The sequence below is a fragment of the Eriocheir sinensis genome, unplaced genomic scaffold (assembly GCF_024679095.1).
Source record: "Eriocheir sinensis breed Jianghai 21 unplaced genomic scaffold, ASM2467909v1 Scaffold252, whole genome shotgun sequence".
Classification (NCBI taxonomy): Eukaryota; Metazoa; Arthropoda; class Malacostraca; order Decapoda; family Varunidae; genus Eriocheir; species Eriocheir sinensis.
The window spans coordinates 89,540-108,497 of NW_026111557.1; the positions used below are offsets into that span (position 1 = coordinate 89,540).

Genomic DNA, 18,958 nt, shown 5'->3' on the forward strand with positions numbered 1-18,958 from the left:
TTAACATTCTCTCTCTCTCTCTCTCTCTCTCTCTCTCTCTCTCTCTCACACACACACACACACACACACACACACACACACACACACACATTGTCTTCCATTCTCTACCCACGTTAAACCAGCAAGAATTAAAACTGTCCAAATTCTTTCCGCAAGGCTTCCTAAATCTTTCACCAAAACACGAACGCTACTAGTACCCTTGTGTGTCCCCCCCCAGGCCGTACCACTAACCTCCGTGTTCTGCCACCTTCCGGAGCGCCTTCACGGACACGTACTCATGGGGCAACTCCTGCATGATCTCCTGCGCGCCCTGGGACACATTGCCGGACCCCGTGAACACAAAGGTCAGCGGCCCGATGGACTTAGGCATCATCCCCAAGCTGACCTCGTAGCCCGCGTCGCGTATGGACTGGCGCGCCATCTCTGTGTTGCGGTAGTTGTGCGCGGGGCCGATGTGCTGGGGGGAGAGGCGGGGGAGGTTGGATAGCCGCGGGCAGAAGGCAGATGACCGGTTAAGTGTTCCTACCTAATCGTATTTTGACATTTTTTTTATCACATCACTTCACATTTTTGCATTTTTCACCATGGTCCTTCAATATTTCCATACTTCCCTTACCATGGTTCAAAAGCCCATTAAATTCCCTATCCAACCATACCATGGCCAGCCCCATAACACCTACCGTGATCCGCCTATAGCCCTTTGAATTAAGTGAATCACAAACAGTATAGTCACCAAATCACCATTTTTCACTATCACATCACTTCACATTTTTGCCATTTTCACCATGGTCCTTCAACATTCCCATGCTTCCCATACCATGGTTCAAAAGCCCATTAAATTCCCTATTCAACCATACCATGATCACTCCCATAGCACCTACCATGAATGGAGTATGGCGGCCCAAAACTAGAAGACCACAATGACTGCGTACCCCAAATCGCCATTTTTCATTTCCACATAACTTTACATTTTTGCATTTTTCACCATGATCCTTCAATATTCCCATGCTTCCCTTACCATGGTTCGAAAGCCCGTTAAATTCCCTATCCAACCATACCATGACCAGCTCCATAACGCCTACCGTGATCCGCCTATAGGCCTTTGAATTAAGTGAATCACAAACAGTATAGTCACCAAATCACCATTTTTCACTATCACATCACTTCACATTTTTACATTTTCCACCATGATCCTTCAACATTCCCATACTTCCCATACCATGGTTCGAAAGCCCATTAAATTCCCTATTCACCCATACCATGACCACTCCCATAGCACCTACCATGAACGGAGTATGGTGGCCCAAAACTATAAGACCACAATGACTACGTACCCCAAACCACAATTTCTCATTTCCACATAACTTTACATTTTTGCATTTTTCACCATGATCCTTCTACATTTCCATACTTCCCTTACCATGGTTAGAAAGCCCATTAAATTCCCTATCCAACCATACCATGACCAGCCCCATAACACCTACCGTCACTGGCCTATAGCCCCTTGAATTAAGTAAATCACAAAGAGTATAGTCACCAAATCACCATTTTTCACTATCACATCACTTCACATTTTTGCATTTTTCACCATGATCCTTCAACATTCCTATACTTCCCATACCATGATTTAAAAGCCCATTAAATTCCCTATACAACCATACCATGACCACTCCCATAGCACCTACCATGAATGGAGTATGGTGGCCCAAAACTAGAAGACCACAATGATTTCATACCCCAAACCGCCATTTTTCATTTCCACATAACTTTACATTTTTGCATTTTCCACCATGATCCTTCACCATTCCCATACTTCCCTTACCATGGTTCGAAAGCCCATTAAATTCCCTATCCAACCATACCATGACCACTCCCATAGCACCTACCATGAATGGAGTATGGTGGTCCAAATCTAGAAGACCACAATGATTTCATACCCCAAACCGCCATTTTCCATTTCCACATAACTTTACATTTTTGCATTTTCCACCATGATCCCTTAACATTCCCATACTTCCCTTACCATGGTTCGAAAGCCCATTAAATTCCCTATCCAACCATACCACGACCACTCCCATAGCACCTACCATGAATGGAGTATGGTGGTCCAAAACTAGAAGACCACAATGATTTCATACCCCAAACCGCCATTTTCCATTTCCACATAACTTTACATTTTTGCATTTTCCACCATGATCCTTCACCATTCCCATACTTCCCTTACCATGGTTCGAAAGCCCATTAAATTCCCTATCCAACCATACCACGACCACTCCCATAGCACCTACCATGAACGGAGTATGGTGGCCCAAAGCGAGGAGTCTCAGGCCCAATCCGTTGAGAATGTTGATCATCCCAGCAACTCCCGCATACTTTCCGAACGCGACTACTCGCTGTCCTTGGGCGTCACACATTCTCTCGTAGTCAATAAGGCGAATGTTCTGTAGTAATAGTAGTAGTAGTAGTAGTAGTAGTAGTAGTAGTAGTAGTAGTAGTAGTAGTGGTAGTGGTGGTGGTAGTAGTATATGAAAAAGAATGGATATATCACAAGTAGTAGTAGTAGTAGTAATAGTAGTAGTAGTAGTAGTAGTAGTAGTAGTAGTAGTAGTAGTAGTAATAGTCGTACCTTTTCCAAGATGGCGTCCAGCAGGGGCATGTTGGCTTCCTGACCCTTGATAGTATGCGAGAAGAAGCAATAGGTCTGCAAAATAGTAGAAATAGTAGTAGTAGTAGTAGTAGTAGTAGTAGTAGTAATAGTAGTAGTTTTCAGAATAGTTACGCACACATTCTCTCTCTCTCTCTCTCAACCTAACCTAACTTAACCTAACATAATCTAACACACACAATCTCTCTCTCAACCTAACCTAACTTAACCTAACATAATCTAACACACACAATCTCTCTCTCTCTCTCTCTCTCTCTCTCTCTCTCTCTGACCTTATTTGGGAACAGCTGATCAATAGGAACTTGCTTGACGCCGATAATGACTCCAGCATCGCTCAAGTCTTCCTGTATCCGAGCTCCGACATTTTGATAGGCCTGTAGTGGTAGTAAAAGTTGTAATATTTTATCAATTTTCACGGCTTTCCATTAATTTCCAAACACTTTCCCTACCACCATTAGAAAGCCCATTAAATTTTCTATCTAGCCGTACCATAGCCATTACCATATCATGCACCATAAGTGAACTATTGCACCATAAACTACAATGATCCTTCAGAATTATAAATTTCTCGGTAATTTTTACACCTATCTTTCTTAATATATTTGCAAATTTTACTACTTTTAATTAATTTCTAAACACATTCTTTACCACCATTAGAAAGCCCATTAAATTCTCTATCTAGCCGTACCATAACCATTACCATACCATGCAACATTAAGGAACTATGGCACCATGAATTAGAAGCACCCTTTCAAAGCATTCGTTTTTCTTCACTTTTCAGATACACATTACTCCACATTTTTACATTTTTCACAGCTTTTCATTAATTTGTAAACACTTTCCTTACCACCATTAGAAAGCTCATTAAATTCTCTATCCAACCATATCATAGCCATTACCATACCATGTACTATAAGTGAACTATAGCACTATAAACTACAATAATCCTTCACAATTTTCACTTTTTTGAAAATTTTCACACCTACCTTTCATAATATTTTTGCAGTTTTTACTACTTTCCACTAATTTGCAAACACTTTCCTTACCACCATTAGAAAGCCCATTAAATTCCCTATCTAGCCGTACCATAGCCATTACCATATCATGCACCATTAAGGAACTATGGCACCATAAACTAGGACGACCCCTCACCAACCATTCACTTTTCACTGTCACCTTTCTCAACATATTCCCAATTTGTACCACTTTTGCTTCACATGCAAAAACTTTCTTTACCACCATTAGAAAGCCCATTAAATTCCCTATCTATCCTTATCATAATCATTACCATAACACGCACCATTAAGGAACTATGGCACCATAAACTACAATGACCCCTCACAATTTTCACTTTTTTGACAATTTTCACAACTACCTTTCTTAATATCTTTGCAATGTTTACTACTTTTCATTAATTTTCAAACACTTTCCTTACCACCATTAGAAAGCCCATTAAATTCTCTATCTAACCATATCATAGCCATTACCATACAATGCACCATAAATGAACTATGGTACCATGAGTTAGAACCACCCCTTTCAGAGCATTCGTTTTTTCTTCACTTTTCATTTACACATTACTCCATATTTTTACATTTTTCTCTATTTTTAATTAATTTACAAACACTTTCCTTACCACCATTAGAAAGCCCATTAAATTCCCTATCTAGCCGTATTATAGCCATTCCCATAACATGCACCATAAGTGAACTATAGTCCCATAAACTAGGACAACCCCTCACCAACCATTCACTTTTGGCTGTCACCTTTCTCAACATTTTCCCAATTTTCACGACTTTCCCTCCACATCTCAAAACTTTCCTTACCACCATTAGAAAGCCCATTAAATTTTCTATCTAGCCGTACCATAGCCATTCCCATAACATGCACCATAAGTGAACTATAGTCCCATAAACTAGGACGACCCCTCACCAACCATTCACTTTTGGCTGTCACCTTTCTCAACATTTTCCCAATTTTCACGACTTTTCCTTCACATCCAAATACTTTCCTTACCACTATTAGAAAGCCAATTAAATTCTCTATCTACCCGTACCATAGCCATTACCATAACATGCACCATAAGTGAACTATGGTACCATGAACTAGGACAATCCCTCACCGACGATTCCATTTTCACTGTCACCTTTCTCAACATTTTCCCAATTTTCACCACTTTCCCTTCACATCCAAAAACATTCCTTACCACCATTCGAAAGCCCATTAAATTCCCCATCCAACCACACCACAACCACAACCACACACCGAACCAAACACGCGCAAAACACAAACAAACACAAAACCACAAACCTGCATTGGGTAGGCTCTTCGGTTGGACGGCTGAACCAGGACTTTAACCCCCTCCCGAACAAGCTGCTTAACCTGCGCGGGGCCTAAGGGCGCGCGCCGTTCCCAGACGCTCTGATCTTCCCTTCTGATGGCGAGGACCCTGCCGCGGACTGATTTGTGACCCTGAAGTAGTAGTAGTAGTAGTAGTAGTAGTAGTAGTAGTAGTAGTAGTAGTAGTAGGAGGAGGAGGAGGAGGAGGAGGAGATCAAGAGAGAGAGAGAGAGAGAGAGAGAGAGAGAGATTGTGTGTGTTAGATTATGTTAGGTTAAGTTAGGTTAGGTTGAGAGAGAGAGAGAGAGAGAGAGAGAGAGAGAGAGAGAGAGAGAGAGAGAGAGAGAGAGAGAGAGAGAGAGAGATTACCTTAACTAATTCTAACATATCTCTCTCACACACACACACACACTCTCTCTCTCTCTCTCTCTCTCTGTGTGTGTGTGTGTGTGTGTGTGTGTGTGTGTGTGTGTGTGTGTGTGTCTGAGGTTAAAATAGCGATTATGTTAGCGTATTTTAATAACTTGGGATATGTTGTGGGATGCTTTCAACCAGTGTGCGTGTGTCTGTGGGATATGGCCGTCACATTCTGGCGCTAACTACTTGTTATTGAATTATTGAATCATTATTGAATTTTGTCAAGTCTTCAAGTATCTCAAAAAGTTCAATAACGTCGATTACTCCAAATTCTCTGAACCGCAAACCAACTCAAGAACTATAAATAACGGTTTAGCCATTCAGTCGAGTCGATCATGTAACACAGACATTGGGAGGAGTTTCTTTCCAAACCGAGTCATCCGCCACTGGAACAACCTTCCCTCAGAAGTAGTGAATGCGAGTACCATCAACTCCTTCAAGTATAGAATCGACGGTCACTTCGCTGCGTCGGGAGTAAACTGAATATCGAGGGGCTTTCGTCTGCTCCCCAATATCGAGGTGCTGTCATCTGCTCCCCAATATCGAGGTGCTGTCATCTGCTCCCCAATATCGAGGTGCTGTCATCTGCTCCCCAATATCGAGGTGCTGTCATCTGCTCCTCAATATCGAGGTGCTGTCATCTGCTCCCCAATATCGAGGTGCTGTCATCTGCTCCCCAATATCGAGGTGCTGTCATCTGCTCCCCAATATCGAGGTGCTGTCATCTGCTCCTCAATATCGAGGTGCTGTCATCTGCTCCCCAATATCGAGGTGCTGTCATCTGCTCCTCAATATCGAGGTGCTGTCATCTGCTCCCCAATATCGAGGTGCTGTCATCTGCTCCCCAGTATCGAGGTGCTGTCATCTGCTCCCCAATATCGAGGTGCTGTCATCTGCTCCCCAATATCGAGGTGCTGTCATCTGCTCCCCAATATCGAGGTGCTGTCATCTGCTCCCCAATATCGAGGTGCTGTCATCTGCTCCCCAATATCGAGGTGCTGTCATCTGCTCCCCAATATCGAGGTGCTGTCATCTGCTCCTCAATGTCGAGGTGTCATCTGCTCCCCAATATCGAGGTTCTGTCATCTGCTCCCCAATATCGAGGTGATGTCATCTGCTCCCCAATATCGAGGTGCTGTCATCTGCTCCCCAATATCGAGGTGCTGTCATCTGCTCCCCAATATCGAGGTGCTGTCATCTGCTCCCCAATATCGAGGTGCTGTCATCTGCTCCCCAATATCGAGGTGCTGTCATCTGCTCCCCAATATCGAGGTGCTGTTTAAACCTCATACTGCTTGATTTTATGAAGTGTATAGCTATGCATGGACTGCGCCGAGTGTACTGTTTGGTCTGCTTCGAAGCGCGTCACTCGTGGGACATCCCAGTGTATCCCAGCGGTTTCCCGAACACTTGGGAAACGTCTGAGAGGCACTGGTGTCATACAAAGACTGGACCGGCCTTAATGAAGTGGGGGTATGGGGCAGCATTTTGAAACATTTCTGCGCCCAAGAACACGTCATATACTAGTCTTTCGTGGGAGTTTAGGGCATTTCCAGGGGTAGTTTTGTGACCCTGGTGGTAGTGTGACCCTTCCTCTGTACCGTGAACTTAAGGAAACACACATTTGCCAAGGTTTTCGTAGGAGTTGTGGGCATTTCCAGGAGTAGTTTTGTGACCCTGGTGGTAGTGTGACCCTTCCTCTGTACCGTGAACCTAAGGAAACACACATTTGCCAAGGCTTTCCTAGGAGTTGTGGGCATTTCCAGGGGTAGTTTTGTGACCCTGGTGGTAGTGTGACCCTTCCTCTGTACCGTGAACCTAAGGAAACACACATTTGCCAAGGCTTTCCTAGGAGTTGTGGGCATTTCCAGGGGTAGTTTAATTTGCGTAACACCTGGAAATATATCTCTCACTTCCCGTTCACCCGTCATAGATATATTGGTTTGAATTTTGAAGTAGAACATTTATCTCTGCAAGAACCATTTTCCTGTCCATGAGAGTTGGTGAACCGTGTCCCGGGCGTGTGTGCCGTGCCAGTAGAGCCCGCCACGCCCACACCAGGAAACGGAAAGGAGATACTTAACAGATAACAAAATACTGTGTTTTGGTAACTCGTCTAAGTTCTGTGTATAAGTATTGATGTCAAGGCTTGATGTCCGTTTTAGTAGTGTCGCCGGGTGTATCAGGGCCGGCAGGGAGGGTTTAGCGAGGCCGTGGGCGCAGCGTGGGGTACCCTGGCACACATGTGAGGCTCCCAGTGCCCGTAGACCATGCCGCCACAAAGCCAAGCAGGGCCAGACTCGTGCGTCAACAGAGATAGCTAGGGTCGGTATAAGACATCGCTTCTAACATCAGCTGTTTCTAAAGGTCAAAGGAGGGGTCAGTTGGGTTCTAATAAGTGTTTCTTCAGGTTCACGGTACAGAGGAAGGGTCACACTACCACCAGGGTCATAGAACTACTCCTCGTAATGCCCACAACTCCTAGGAAAGCCTTGCCAAATGTGTGTTTCCTTAGGTTCACGGTACAGAGGAAGGGTCACACTACCACCAGGGTCACAAAACTACCCCTGGAAATGCCCACAACTCCTAGGAAAGCCTTGGCAAATGTGTGTTTCCTTAGGTTCACGGTACAGAGGAAGGGTCACACTACCACCAGGGTCACAAAACTACCCCTGGAAATGCCCACAACTCCTAGGAAAGCCTTGTCAAATGTGTGTTTCCTCAGGTTCACGGTACAGAGGAAGGGTCACACTACCACCAGGGTCACAAAACTACCCCTGGAAATGCCCACAACTCCTAGGAAAGCCTTGCCAAATGTGTGTTTCCTTAGGTTCACGGTACAGAGGAAGGGTCACACTACCACCAGGGTCACAAACTACTACCCTGGAAATGCCCACAACTCCTAGGAAAGCCTTGTCAAATGTGTGTTTCCTCAGGTTCACGGTACAGAGGAAGGGTCACACTACCACCAGGGTCATAAAACTACCCCTGGAAATGCCCACAACTCCTAGGAAAGCCTTGCCAAATGTGTGTTTCCTTAGGTTCACGGTACAGAGGAAGGGTCACACTACCACCAGGGTCACAAAACTACCCCTGGAAATGCCCACAACTCCTAGGAAAGCCTTGGCAAATGTGTGTTTCCTTAGGTTCACGGTACAGAGGAAGGGTCACACTACCACCAGGGTCATTAAACTACCCCTGGAAATGCCCACAACTCCTAGGAAAGCCTTGTCAAATGTGTGTTTCCTTAGGTTCACGGTACAGAGGAAGGGTCACACTACCACCAGGGTCACAAAACTACCCCTGGTAATGCCCACAACTCCTAGGAAAGCCTTGTCAAATGTGTGTTTCCTTAGGTTCATGGTACAGAGGAAGGGTCACACTACCACCAGGGTCATGAAACTACCCCTGGAAATGCCCACAACTCCCACGAAAGCCTTGGCAAATGTGTGTTTCCTTAGGTTCACGGTACAGAGGAAGGGTCACACTACCACCAGGGTCACAAAACTACCCCTGGAAATGCCCACAACTCCTAGGAAAGCCTTGGCAAATGTGTGTTTCCTTAGGTTCACGGTACAGAGGGAGAGAGATTAAGTGTGTTAGATTATGTTGAGAGAGAGAGAGAGAGAGAGAGAGAGAGAGAGAGAGAGAGAGTAAATGATTGAGACATCTAGCTGAGTGTGCATATGTGTGTGTGTTTGTGTGTGTGTGTGTGTGTGTGTATGTGTGTGTCTGCATTTTATCTCTCAATCTCGCTCTCTCTCTCTCTCTCTCTCTCTCTCTCTCTCTCTCTCTCTCTCTCTCTCTAATCATACTTACGCTGTGCCATCTCTTCTGTTGAATAGTAGAGATCACGCGCCTCTGAGATAGTAGTAGTCTCTCCATCTGCAATAGTAATAGTAGTAGTAGTAGTAGTAGTAGTAGTAGTAGTAGTAGTAGTAGTAGTAGTAGTAGTAATTCAATTAGTAACAGTTACCACCTCGCACTATCTCCACCCAAACAAGGCAGACTTAAACGACACTTACATTCACTTAAAGTCACTTACGCCCTCCACTTACAACTTAAGGACACGCACTTAGAATTTACTTCAGTTACTTTAGAAATGACCCGCGGAGAGAGGCGCGCACATCCTTCTCCTTCGACGGTTAGCGGGTGACTGAGTGCCCTTTCCCCTCGTCTATGGCCCTCAGCCGTGCCCTCAAACCGGCGGCTGGCTGGCTCTCTGGGCAGGACCACGGGGCATTGAAAGGGGCATTGAGGGACAGTCGAGGGTGTTTAGAGGCATTTTTGGGGGTATTCCACGGCATTTTGGGGTATTACACGGCATTTTTTGGGGGGTAGGGGTATTTCGGTCAGGGCATTTTGGGGGATTTTCTGTTCTTGTTGTTGTTGTTGTTTCCGGGCATTTTAGGTCGTTATTTTGGGGTGTGAAGATTTGGGCATATTTTGGGGCATTTTTGAGGTATTCTCGGGCATTTTCGGGGTATTTTTTATATTGTCGGGCATTTTCGGGGCATTTTTGGTATTGTCATGCATTTTCGGGGCATTTTTTGGGGGGTATTGTTGGGCATTTTTGGGTGGGTTTTGTCGGGCATTTTGGGGCATTGTTGGGTAGCTATATTAGAGGTATATTTGAAGCATTTTGGGGCATTTAGGACGAATTTTGGGGGCATTTGATGAGCATTTTAAGGTATTTGGGCGTGGGAGCTTAAGGGCATTTAGGAAGAGGAGGAGGAGGAGGAGGAGGAGGAAGGAGGAGAATGATATTGGGTGGGTGAGGTAACGCGCCTTTCTCCTCCTCCTCCTCCTTCTCCTCCTCCTCCTCCTCCTACTACTACTACTACTACTACTACTACTACTACTACTATTACTATTATATTAAGTCTATTTCGTCAACTATTCAACTATTATCTAACATTGCTATTTGCCAACTCTCTCTCTCTCTCTCTCTCTCTCTCTCTCTCTCTCTCTCTCTCTGGCTATTATAATCTCTGAGCGCTGATTGGCTGAGAGTCGACGCGCCTTCCCCGCCAGCCAATCAGCGTTCAGTATTCCGTGCCAGACCCAACCATGTATTTTAAGCCTCGTGACCTCCATCCCTACGCCGGGTGGAGCCAGGCCTGTAATTTGGGCTTGGGCTGAGTGGTCTGAAGGGGTCTGCATGGCGGGGCTGGGCAGGGTAATGAGGGCTTCCGCTATGCCTGTATTATAGTGCTGTCCAAACTCCTTATGCAAGAGTTGAGGTGGGCTGGCGTGAGTGATATGGTGCGAGAGAAAGTGAAATAGCTCTAATGTGAGGGAGCGGGGGTCGATGGGAGGTGGCGCGTTAGAGAGAGGGATGGTTTAGCCACGTTTTGGTGTATGGTGGAGTGAGTTAGAGCTAGCTTTAATGTGAGAAAATGGGGGTTAAAGACAGACCAGAATTGAGAAAAGGAAAATTTGAGAGGTCTTGGCAAGTGAAATGTTGTGAGGAAAAGTGAGATAGCTCTAATGTGAGGGAGCGGGGGTCGATGGGAGGTGGCGCGTTAGAGAGAGGGATGGTTTAGCCACGTTTTGGTGTGTGGTGGAGTGAGTTAGAGCTAGCTTTAATGTGCGAAAATGGGGGTTAAAGACAGACCAGAATTGAGAGAAGGAAAATTTGAGAGGTCTTGGCAAGTGAGATGTTGTGAGGAAATGTGAGATAGCTCTAATGTGAGGGAGCGGAGGTTGATGGGAGGTGGCGCGTTAGAGAGAGGGATGGTTTAGCCACGTTTTGGTGTATGGTGGAGTGAGTTAGAGCTAGCTTTAATGTGAGAAAATGGGGGTTAAAGACAGACCAGGATTGAGAAAAGGAAAATTTGAGAGGCCTTGGCAAGTGAAATGTTGTGAGGAAAAGTGAGATAGCTCTAATGTGAGGGAGTGGAGGTCGATAGGAGGTGGCGCGTTAGAGAGAGGGATGGTTTAGCCACGTTTTGGTGTATGGTGGAGTGAGTTAGAGCTAGCTTTAATGTGAGAAAATGGGGGTTAAAGACAGACCAGAATTGAGAGAAGGAAAATTTGAGAGGTCTTGGCAAGTGAAATTGGGGCCGAGTTTTAAGACCCATCGCTTCTTACATCAACAATTTCTAAAGGTTAAAAGAGGGAATCAATCTGATTTTCATGGGTGTTTTTTAAGGTTCACGGTACAGAGGAAGGGTCACACTACCACCAGGGTCACAAAACTACCCCTGGAAATGCCCACAACTCCTAGGAAAGCCTTGGCAAATGTGTGTTTCCTTAGGTTCACGGTACAGAGGAAGGGTCACACTACCATTAGGGTCATAAAACTACCCCTGGAAATGCCCACAACTCCTAGGAAAGCCTTGTCAAATGTGTGTTTCCTTAGGTTCACGGTACAGAGGAAGGGTCACACTACCACCAGGGTCACAAAACTACCCCTGGAAATGCCCACAACTCCTAGGAAAGCCTTGGCAAATGTGTGTTTCCTTAGGTTCACGGTACAGAGGAAGGGTCACACTACCACCAGGGTCACAAAACTACCCCTGGAAATGCCCACAACTCCTAGGAAAGCCTTGGCAAATGTGTGTTTCCTTAGGTTCACGGTACAGAGGAAGGGTCACACTACCACCAGGGTCACAAAACTACCCCTGGAAATGCCCACAACTCCTAGGAAAGCCTTGGCAAATGTGTGTTTCCTTAGGTTCACGGTACAGAGGAAGGGTCACACTACCACCAGGGTCATAAAACTACCCCTGGAAATGCCCACAACTCCTAGGAAAGCCTTGTCAAATGTGTGTTTCTTAGGTTCAGGGTACAGAGGAAGGGTCAAACTACCACCAGGGTCATAAAACTACCCCTGGAAATGCCCACAACTCCTAGGAAAGCCTTGGCAAATGTGTGTTTCCTTAGGTTCACGGTACAGAGGAAGGGTCACACTACCACCAGGGTCACAAAACTACCCCTGAAAGGCCCACAACTCCTAGGAAAGCCTTGGCAAATGTGTGTTTCCTTAGGTTCACGGTACAGAGGAAGGGTCACACTACCACCAGGGTCACAAAACTACCCCTGGAAATGCCCACAACTCCTAGGAAAGCCTTGGCAAATGTGTGTTTCCTTAGGTTCACGGTACAGAGGAAGGGTCACACTACCACCAGGGTCACAAAACTACCCCTGGAAATGCCCACAACTCCTAGGAAAGCCTTGCCAAATGTGTGTTTCCTTAGGTTCACGGTACAGAGGAAGGGTCACACTACCACCAGGGTCATAAAACTACCCCTGGAAATGCCCACAACTCCTAGGAAAGCCTTGGCCAATATGTGTTTCTTAGGCTCAGGGTACAGAGGAAGGGTCACACTACCACCAGGGTCATAAAACTACCCCTGGGAATGCCCACAACTCCTAGGAAAGCCTTGGCAAATGTGTGTTTCCTTAGGTTCACGGGACAGAGGAAGGGTCAAACTACCACCAGGGTCACAAAACTACCCCTGGAAATGCCCACAACTCCTAGGAAAGCCTTGGCAAATGTGTGTTTCCTTAGGTTCACGGTACAGAGGAAGGGTCACACTACCACCAGGGTCACAAAACTACCCCTGGAAATGCCCACAACTCCCACGAAAGCCTTGTCAAATATGTGAACTTGGCCGACGAGATGTCTTAAAATATGACCTACAAGGCTCGTCAACACAGCGGAGACAGCGAGACTCCCTCCCCTGTAGCACCCTCCCTTCCCTGTGGTACCCTCCCTCCCCTGTGGCACCCTCCCTCCCCTGTGGTACCCTCCCTCCCCTGTGGCACTCTCCCCTGTGGTACCCTCCCTCCCCTGTGGCACCCTCCCTCCCCTGTGGTACCCTCCCTCCCCTGTGGCCCACCCCTGCTGCTGGTGACGGGCGGTGCGGTGCGTTGCCAGCCCGCGCCGTGACGCAGCCACGCCCACACAGCCACGTGGCCCAGACGCCGGCCTTGTACCACTGGGCGCGCGTGTGTGTGTGTGTGTGTGTGTGCCAGGCAGCCCCGGGCGGTGTAGGGCATGGCTGGGGCACAAGCGACTGATCCTGGGGGGAGGGACCTAGGTGTAGCAACGCGCCCCCGGGGTATGCTCCACATCAGTCTCTTAGCTAGCTCTCTGTATTACACACACCGCTGATAAACTCCACAGTCTCAAGTCACTGGGGCAGGGCAGAGTATGACAATGGTTTGGTTGTTCTAGTTCATGGCCCCATATTTCAGTTATGGTAGGTGTTATGGTAGTGGGCATGGTATGGTTGGATAGGGAATTTAACTGGCTTTTCAACCATGGTAAGGAAAGTATGGGAATGGGAGAGGATCATGGAGAAAAATGCAAAAATGTTAAGTAGTATGAATGTGCAAACTGTTAAGATTATGGTTTTCCTAGAAAGTTTTGCTATTTTCAACTTGCTGTATTCCCATTATGGTAAGTGTTATGGTAATGGGCATGGTACGGTTGGATAGGGAATTTAATTGGTTTTTCAACCATGGTAGGGAAAGTATGGGAATGGGAGAGGATCATGGAGAAAAATGCAAAAATGTTAAGTAGTATGAATGTCCAAACTGTGCAGATTATGGTTTTCCTAGGAAGTTTTGTTATTTTCAACTTGCGGTATTCCCATTATGGTAGGTGGTATGGTAGTGGTCATGGTATGGTTGGATAGGGAATTTAATTGGCTTTTCAACCATGTTAGGGAAAGTATGGGAATGGGAGAGGATCATGGAGAAAAATGCAAAAATGTTAAGTAGTATGAATGTCCAAACTGTGCAGATTATGGTTTTCCTAGGAAGTTTTGTTATTTTCAACTTGCTGTATTCCCATTATGGTAAGTGGTATGGTAATGGTCATGGTATGGTTGGATAGGGAATTTAATTGGCTTTTCAACCATGTTAGGGAAAGTATGGGAATGGGAGAGGATCATGGTGAAAAATGCAAAATTGTTAAGTAGTATGAATGTCCAAACTGTTAAGATTATGGTTTTCCTAGAAAGTTTTGCTATTTTCAACTTGCTGTATTCCCATCATGGTAGGTGGTATGGTAGTGGGCATGGTACGGTTGGATAGAGAATTTAGTTGGCTTTCCAACCATACCAAGGAAACTTAATTACAGGTACGAGAAAACGATGAAAAATGCAAAAATGTAAAACTATTGATATATTCTGTTGAGTGATCCTGCAGCGACCCTTCAACTCAAGCCCTCCCAGCAAGCTCCAGAGAGGGCTTGGGATTACCCCGATAACACAGATTACGGCTGCAACAAAGGGCGTCACAGTGAGGGAGTGAAGATGCTGGTTAACTCTTGCATAAGGGATTGGGACAGTACAGGGATGAAAGAGTGAAGATGCTGGTTAACTCTTGCATAAGGGATTGGGACAGTACAGGGATGAAAGAGTGAAGATGCTGGTTAACTCTTGCATAAGGGATTGGGACAGTACAGGGATGAAAGAGTGAAGATGCTGGTTAACTCTTGCATAAGGGATTGAGACAGTACAGGGATGAAAGAGTGAAGATGCTGGTTAACTCTTGCATAAGGGATTGGGACAGTACAGGGATGAAAGAGTGAAGATGCTGGTTAACTCTTGCATAAGGGATTGGGACAGTACAGGGATAAAAGAGTGAAGATGCTGGTTAACTCTTGCATAAGGGATTGGGACAGTACAGGGATGAAAGAGTGAAGATGCTGGTTAACTCTTGCATAAGGGATTGGGACAGTACAGGGATGAAAGAGTGAAGATGCTGGTTAACTCTTGCATAAGGGATTGGGACAGTACAGGGCATTTCCAGGGGTAGTTTTGTGACCCTGGTGGTAGTTTGACCCTTCCTCTGTACCGTGAACCTAAGGAAACACACATTTGACAAGGCTTTCCTAGGAGTTGTGGGCATTTCCAGGGGTAGTTTTGTGACCCTGGTGGTAGTGTGACCCTTCCTCTGTACCGTGAACCTAAGGAAACACACATTTGCCAAGGCTTTCCTAGGAGTTGTGGGCATTCCCAGGGGTAGCTTTGTGACCCTGGTGGTAGTGTGACCCTTCCTCTGTACCGTGAACCTAAAAAACACGCATTAGAACCCGACTAATCTCCCTTGTGGCATTTGATAATAGTTGTTCTCAAAGATGCAAGTGTCTGAAAACAGTTTGGTCGTTCTAATTCATGGCTTCATATTTCGGTCATGGTAGGTGTTATGGTAGTGGTCATGGAATGGTTGGATAGAGAATTTAATGGGCTTTTCAACCATGGTAGGGAAAGTATGGTAATGGGAAAGGATCATGGTGTAAAATGCAATAATGTTGAGAGATGTGGAGCCCAAAAGTGGAAGATTGTATAATGTGATAGTTTGGTCGTCCTAATTCATGGGCCCATATTTCTGTCATAGTAGGTCTTATGGTAGTGGTCATGGAATGGTTGGAGAGAGAATTTAATAAGCTTTTGAACCATGGTAAGGAAAGTATAGGAATGGGAAAAAATCATAGTGGAAAATGCAGAAATGTTAAGTAGTATGGATGTGTAAAATGGTAGGATTATGGTTTTCCTAGGATGTCTGCTATATTTAACTTGCTGTATTCCCATTATGATAGATATTATGGCAGTGTTCATGGTAGGATTGAATAGATAATTTAATGGGCTTTTTAACCATGGTAAGGGAAGTATGATAATGGGAAAAGATCATAGTGAAAAATGCAAAAATGTTAAGTAGTATGAATGTGAAAAATGGTAAGATTAAGGTTTTCCTAGGATGTCTGCTATCTTTAACTTGCTGTATTTCCATTATGGTAGATATTATGGAAGTGGTCATGGTACGGTTGGATAGGAAATTTAATGGGCTTTTCAACCATGGTAGGAAAAGTATGAGAATATGAGAGGATCATAGTGAAAAAGGCAAAAATATGAAGTAGTATGAATGTGAAAAATGGTAAGATTATGGTTTTCCTAGGATGTCTGCTATCTTTAACTTGCTGTATTTCCATTATGGTAGATATTATGGCAGTGTTCATGGTAGGATTGAATAGAGAATTTAATGGGCTTTTTAACCATGGTAAGGGAAGTATGATAATGGGAAAGGATCATAGTGAAAAATGCAAAAATGTTAAGTAGTATGAATGTGAAAAATGGTAAGATTAAGGTTTTCCTAGGATGTCTGCTATCTTTAACTTGCTATATTTCCATTATGGTAGATATTATGGCAGTGTTCATGATAGGATTGAATAGAGAATTTAATGGGCTTTTTAACCATGGTAAGGGAAGTATGGTAATGGGAAAGGATCGTAGTGAAAAATGCAAAAATGTTAAGTAGTATGAATGTATAAAAAGGTAAGATTATGGTTTTCCGAGGATGTCTGCTATCTTTAACTTGCTGTATTTCCATTATGGTAGATATTATGGAAGTGCACATGGTACGGTTGAATAGAGAATTTAATGGGCTTTTCAACCATGGTAAGAAAAGTATGAGAATGTGAGAGGATCATAGTGAAAAAGGCAAAAATATGAAGTAGTATGAATGTGAAAAATGGTAAGATTATGGTTTTCCTGGGATGTCTGCTATCTTTAACTTGCTGTATTTCCATTATGGTAGATATTATGGCAGTGCTCATGGTACGGTTGAATAGAGAATTTAACGGGCTTTTCAACCATACCAAGGAAAGTTATTTAAAGTTAGAAGAAGATGGTGAAAAAAACAAAAATATCGATGTCTATGTTAGCCGTGTGGCCGAGACGCAAGCATATCAGTGCCTGGCTCAAATATACCCCGTGAACTCGTGAAGGCACTTGGCACTCTGGGCATCGACGCTTGTCCTTGGGGGGGGAGTGAAGTAACGCGCCCCCCCCCCAGTGTATGCTACCTGATAGTTAGTTATACACACACACACACACACACACACACACACACACACACACACACACACACACACACACACACACACACACACACACAAACACACACACACACACACACACACACACACACACACACACACGTTTGGCAACATGTGTGTGTGTGTGTGTGTGTGTGAGAGAGAGAGAGAGAGAGATGAGATCCAGATGTCTGTCTCTCTCTCTCTCTCTTCTCTCTCTGTCTCTCTCCGGCACATGACCACAGATGTTGTGTCCTGTCTCCTCTCTGTCTCTCTCCTATAATTCCTTCCCTTCTGTCTCTCTCCGGCACATGACCACAGATGTTGTGTCCCGTCTCCTGGGGTCTGTTCCTTCTCCTATAATTCCTTCCCTTCTGTCTCTCTCTGACCACAGATGTTGTGTCCCGTCTCCTGGGGTCTGTTCCTTCTCCTATAATTCCTTCCCTTCTGTCTCTCTCCGGCACATGACCACAGCTGTTGTGTCCCGTCTCCTGGGGTCTGTTCCTTCTCCTATAATTCCTTCCCTTCTGTCTCTCTCCGACATATGACCACAGATGTTGTGTCCCGTCTCCTGGGGTCTGTTCCCTTCTCCTATAATTCCTTCCCCTTCTGTCCCTCTCCGGCATATGACCACAGATGTTGTGTCCTGTCTCCTGGGGTCTGTTCCCTTCTCCTATAATTCCTTCCCCTTCTGTCTCTCTCCGGCACATGACCACAGATGTTGTGTCCCGTCTCCTGGGGTCTGTTCCCTTCTCCTATAATTCCTTCCCCTTCTGTCTCTCTCCGGCACATGACCACAGATGTTGTGTCCCGTCTCCTGGGGTCTGTTCCCTTCTCCTATAATTCCTTCCCCTTCTGTCTCTCTCCGGCACATGACCACAGAACGCTTGACAAACACATATATATTAACTTGCGTAGATTTGAAAGGAATTGAATAGGCCTACAATTGGTATAATTTTGGTAGATAATAAAAGAGACATTCAGTGATTCTTATGTCTTCAACTTCACAATTAAGCTCTGTAGGCCTACCCTGTGGTCTGTACTCTTAGGCCTGTGAATGTGTAGTTTATGGGTCATCTCTGGGTCATATCCTACAAGGTCTGGCTATAGAAAACGGCTCCGTCTTGTATAGAACCGCAAATATATCCACAAAGACGCGTGACATACCCTTATAAAAACGTCAATTACTACACAGTGGATGAATGTATTTTGATGTGGATTGACATACCCTTATAAAAACGTCAATTACTACACAGTGGATGAATGTATTAGGATGTGGATAGCGTGGGTGGATAGAGGAAGGATTAGGCTGTGTGTGGATACGAGGAGGTGGAGGAGGAGTGGAGGGAAGTGTAGGAAAATGGATGGATTGACATACCCTTACAAAAACGTGAATTACTACACAGTGGATGAATGTATTAGGATGTGGATAGTGTGGGTGGATAGAGGAAGGATTGGGCTGTGTGTGGATGCGAGGAGGTGGAGGAGGAGTGAAGGGAAGGGTAGGAAAAATGGAGGTAAATATTATAAGTCGTCAGGAAGATTCAGTTAAGTACCCCCTGAAATCAGTGAAATGGTTAGGCTCGTTTCCCCTGTGATCACTGACTGGACTCGTCTACGCCTCCAGTAATTATCTATATTGTGTTTTAGGCCTAATTAACTACTTTAAGTGTATTGGAGTTACTTTTCTTCCTTTTAGGTCT

The 18,958-nt window shown here is 45.0% G+C and overlaps 2 protein-coding genes across 8 annotated transcripts in view; one reads left to right on the top strand and one right to left on the bottom strand.

The window, feature by feature from the left end:
- LOC126991216 (alpha-aminoadipic semialdehyde synthase, mitochondrial-like) overlaps positions 1–9,607 on the bottom strand; it is a 26,308-nt gene extending 16,701 nt beyond the window's left edge. The window contains exons 1-7 of the mRNA XM_050849997.1: positions 9,448–9,607; positions 9,242–9,307; positions 4,976–5,137; positions 2,938–3,039; positions 2,627–2,701; positions 2,289–2,441; positions 232–457 (exon numbers count right to left, since the gene is read on the bottom strand). Of these exons, the coding sequence (XP_050705954.1) occupies positions 232–457; positions 2,289–2,441; positions 2,627–2,701; positions 2,938–3,039; positions 4,976–5,137; positions 9,242–9,307 (784 nt within the window). The 5' untranslated portion in view covers positions 9,448–9,607. The remainder of the gene's footprint in view (positions 1–231; positions 458–2,288; positions 2,442–2,626; positions 2,702–2,937; positions 3,040–4,975; positions 5,138–9,241; positions 9,308–9,447) is intronic.
- Positions 6,977–12,724, top strand: LOC126991214 (melanoma-associated antigen C1-like). 7 transcript variants are annotated; one of them, XM_050849996.1, is made up of 7 exons: positions 6,993–8,042; positions 8,148–8,252; positions 8,464–8,568; positions 8,884–8,988; positions 11,577–11,681; positions 11,787–12,101; positions 12,415–12,724. In XM_050849996.1, the coding sequence occupies exons 1-7, from the start codon at positions 7,922–7,924 to the stop codon at positions 12,666–12,668; spliced, it is 1,110 nt and encodes a 369-aa protein (XP_050705953.1). In that variant the 5' UTR covers positions 6,993–7,921; the 3' UTR covers positions 12,669–12,724. The 7 variants fall into 7 exon arrangements, 2 of the variants coding, with proteins under 2 accessions (XP_050705952.1, XP_050705953.1); XM_050849995.1 differs by lacking the exon at positions 12,415–12,724 and having other exon boundaries at positions 6,977–8,042; positions 8,359–8,568; positions 8,779–8,988; positions 11,787–12,299; XR_007745267.1 differs by lacking the exons at positions 8,464–8,568; positions 8,884–8,988 and having other exon boundaries at positions 6,988–7,937; positions 12,415–12,723.
- Positions 12,725–18,958: the final 6,234 nt, after the last annotated feature.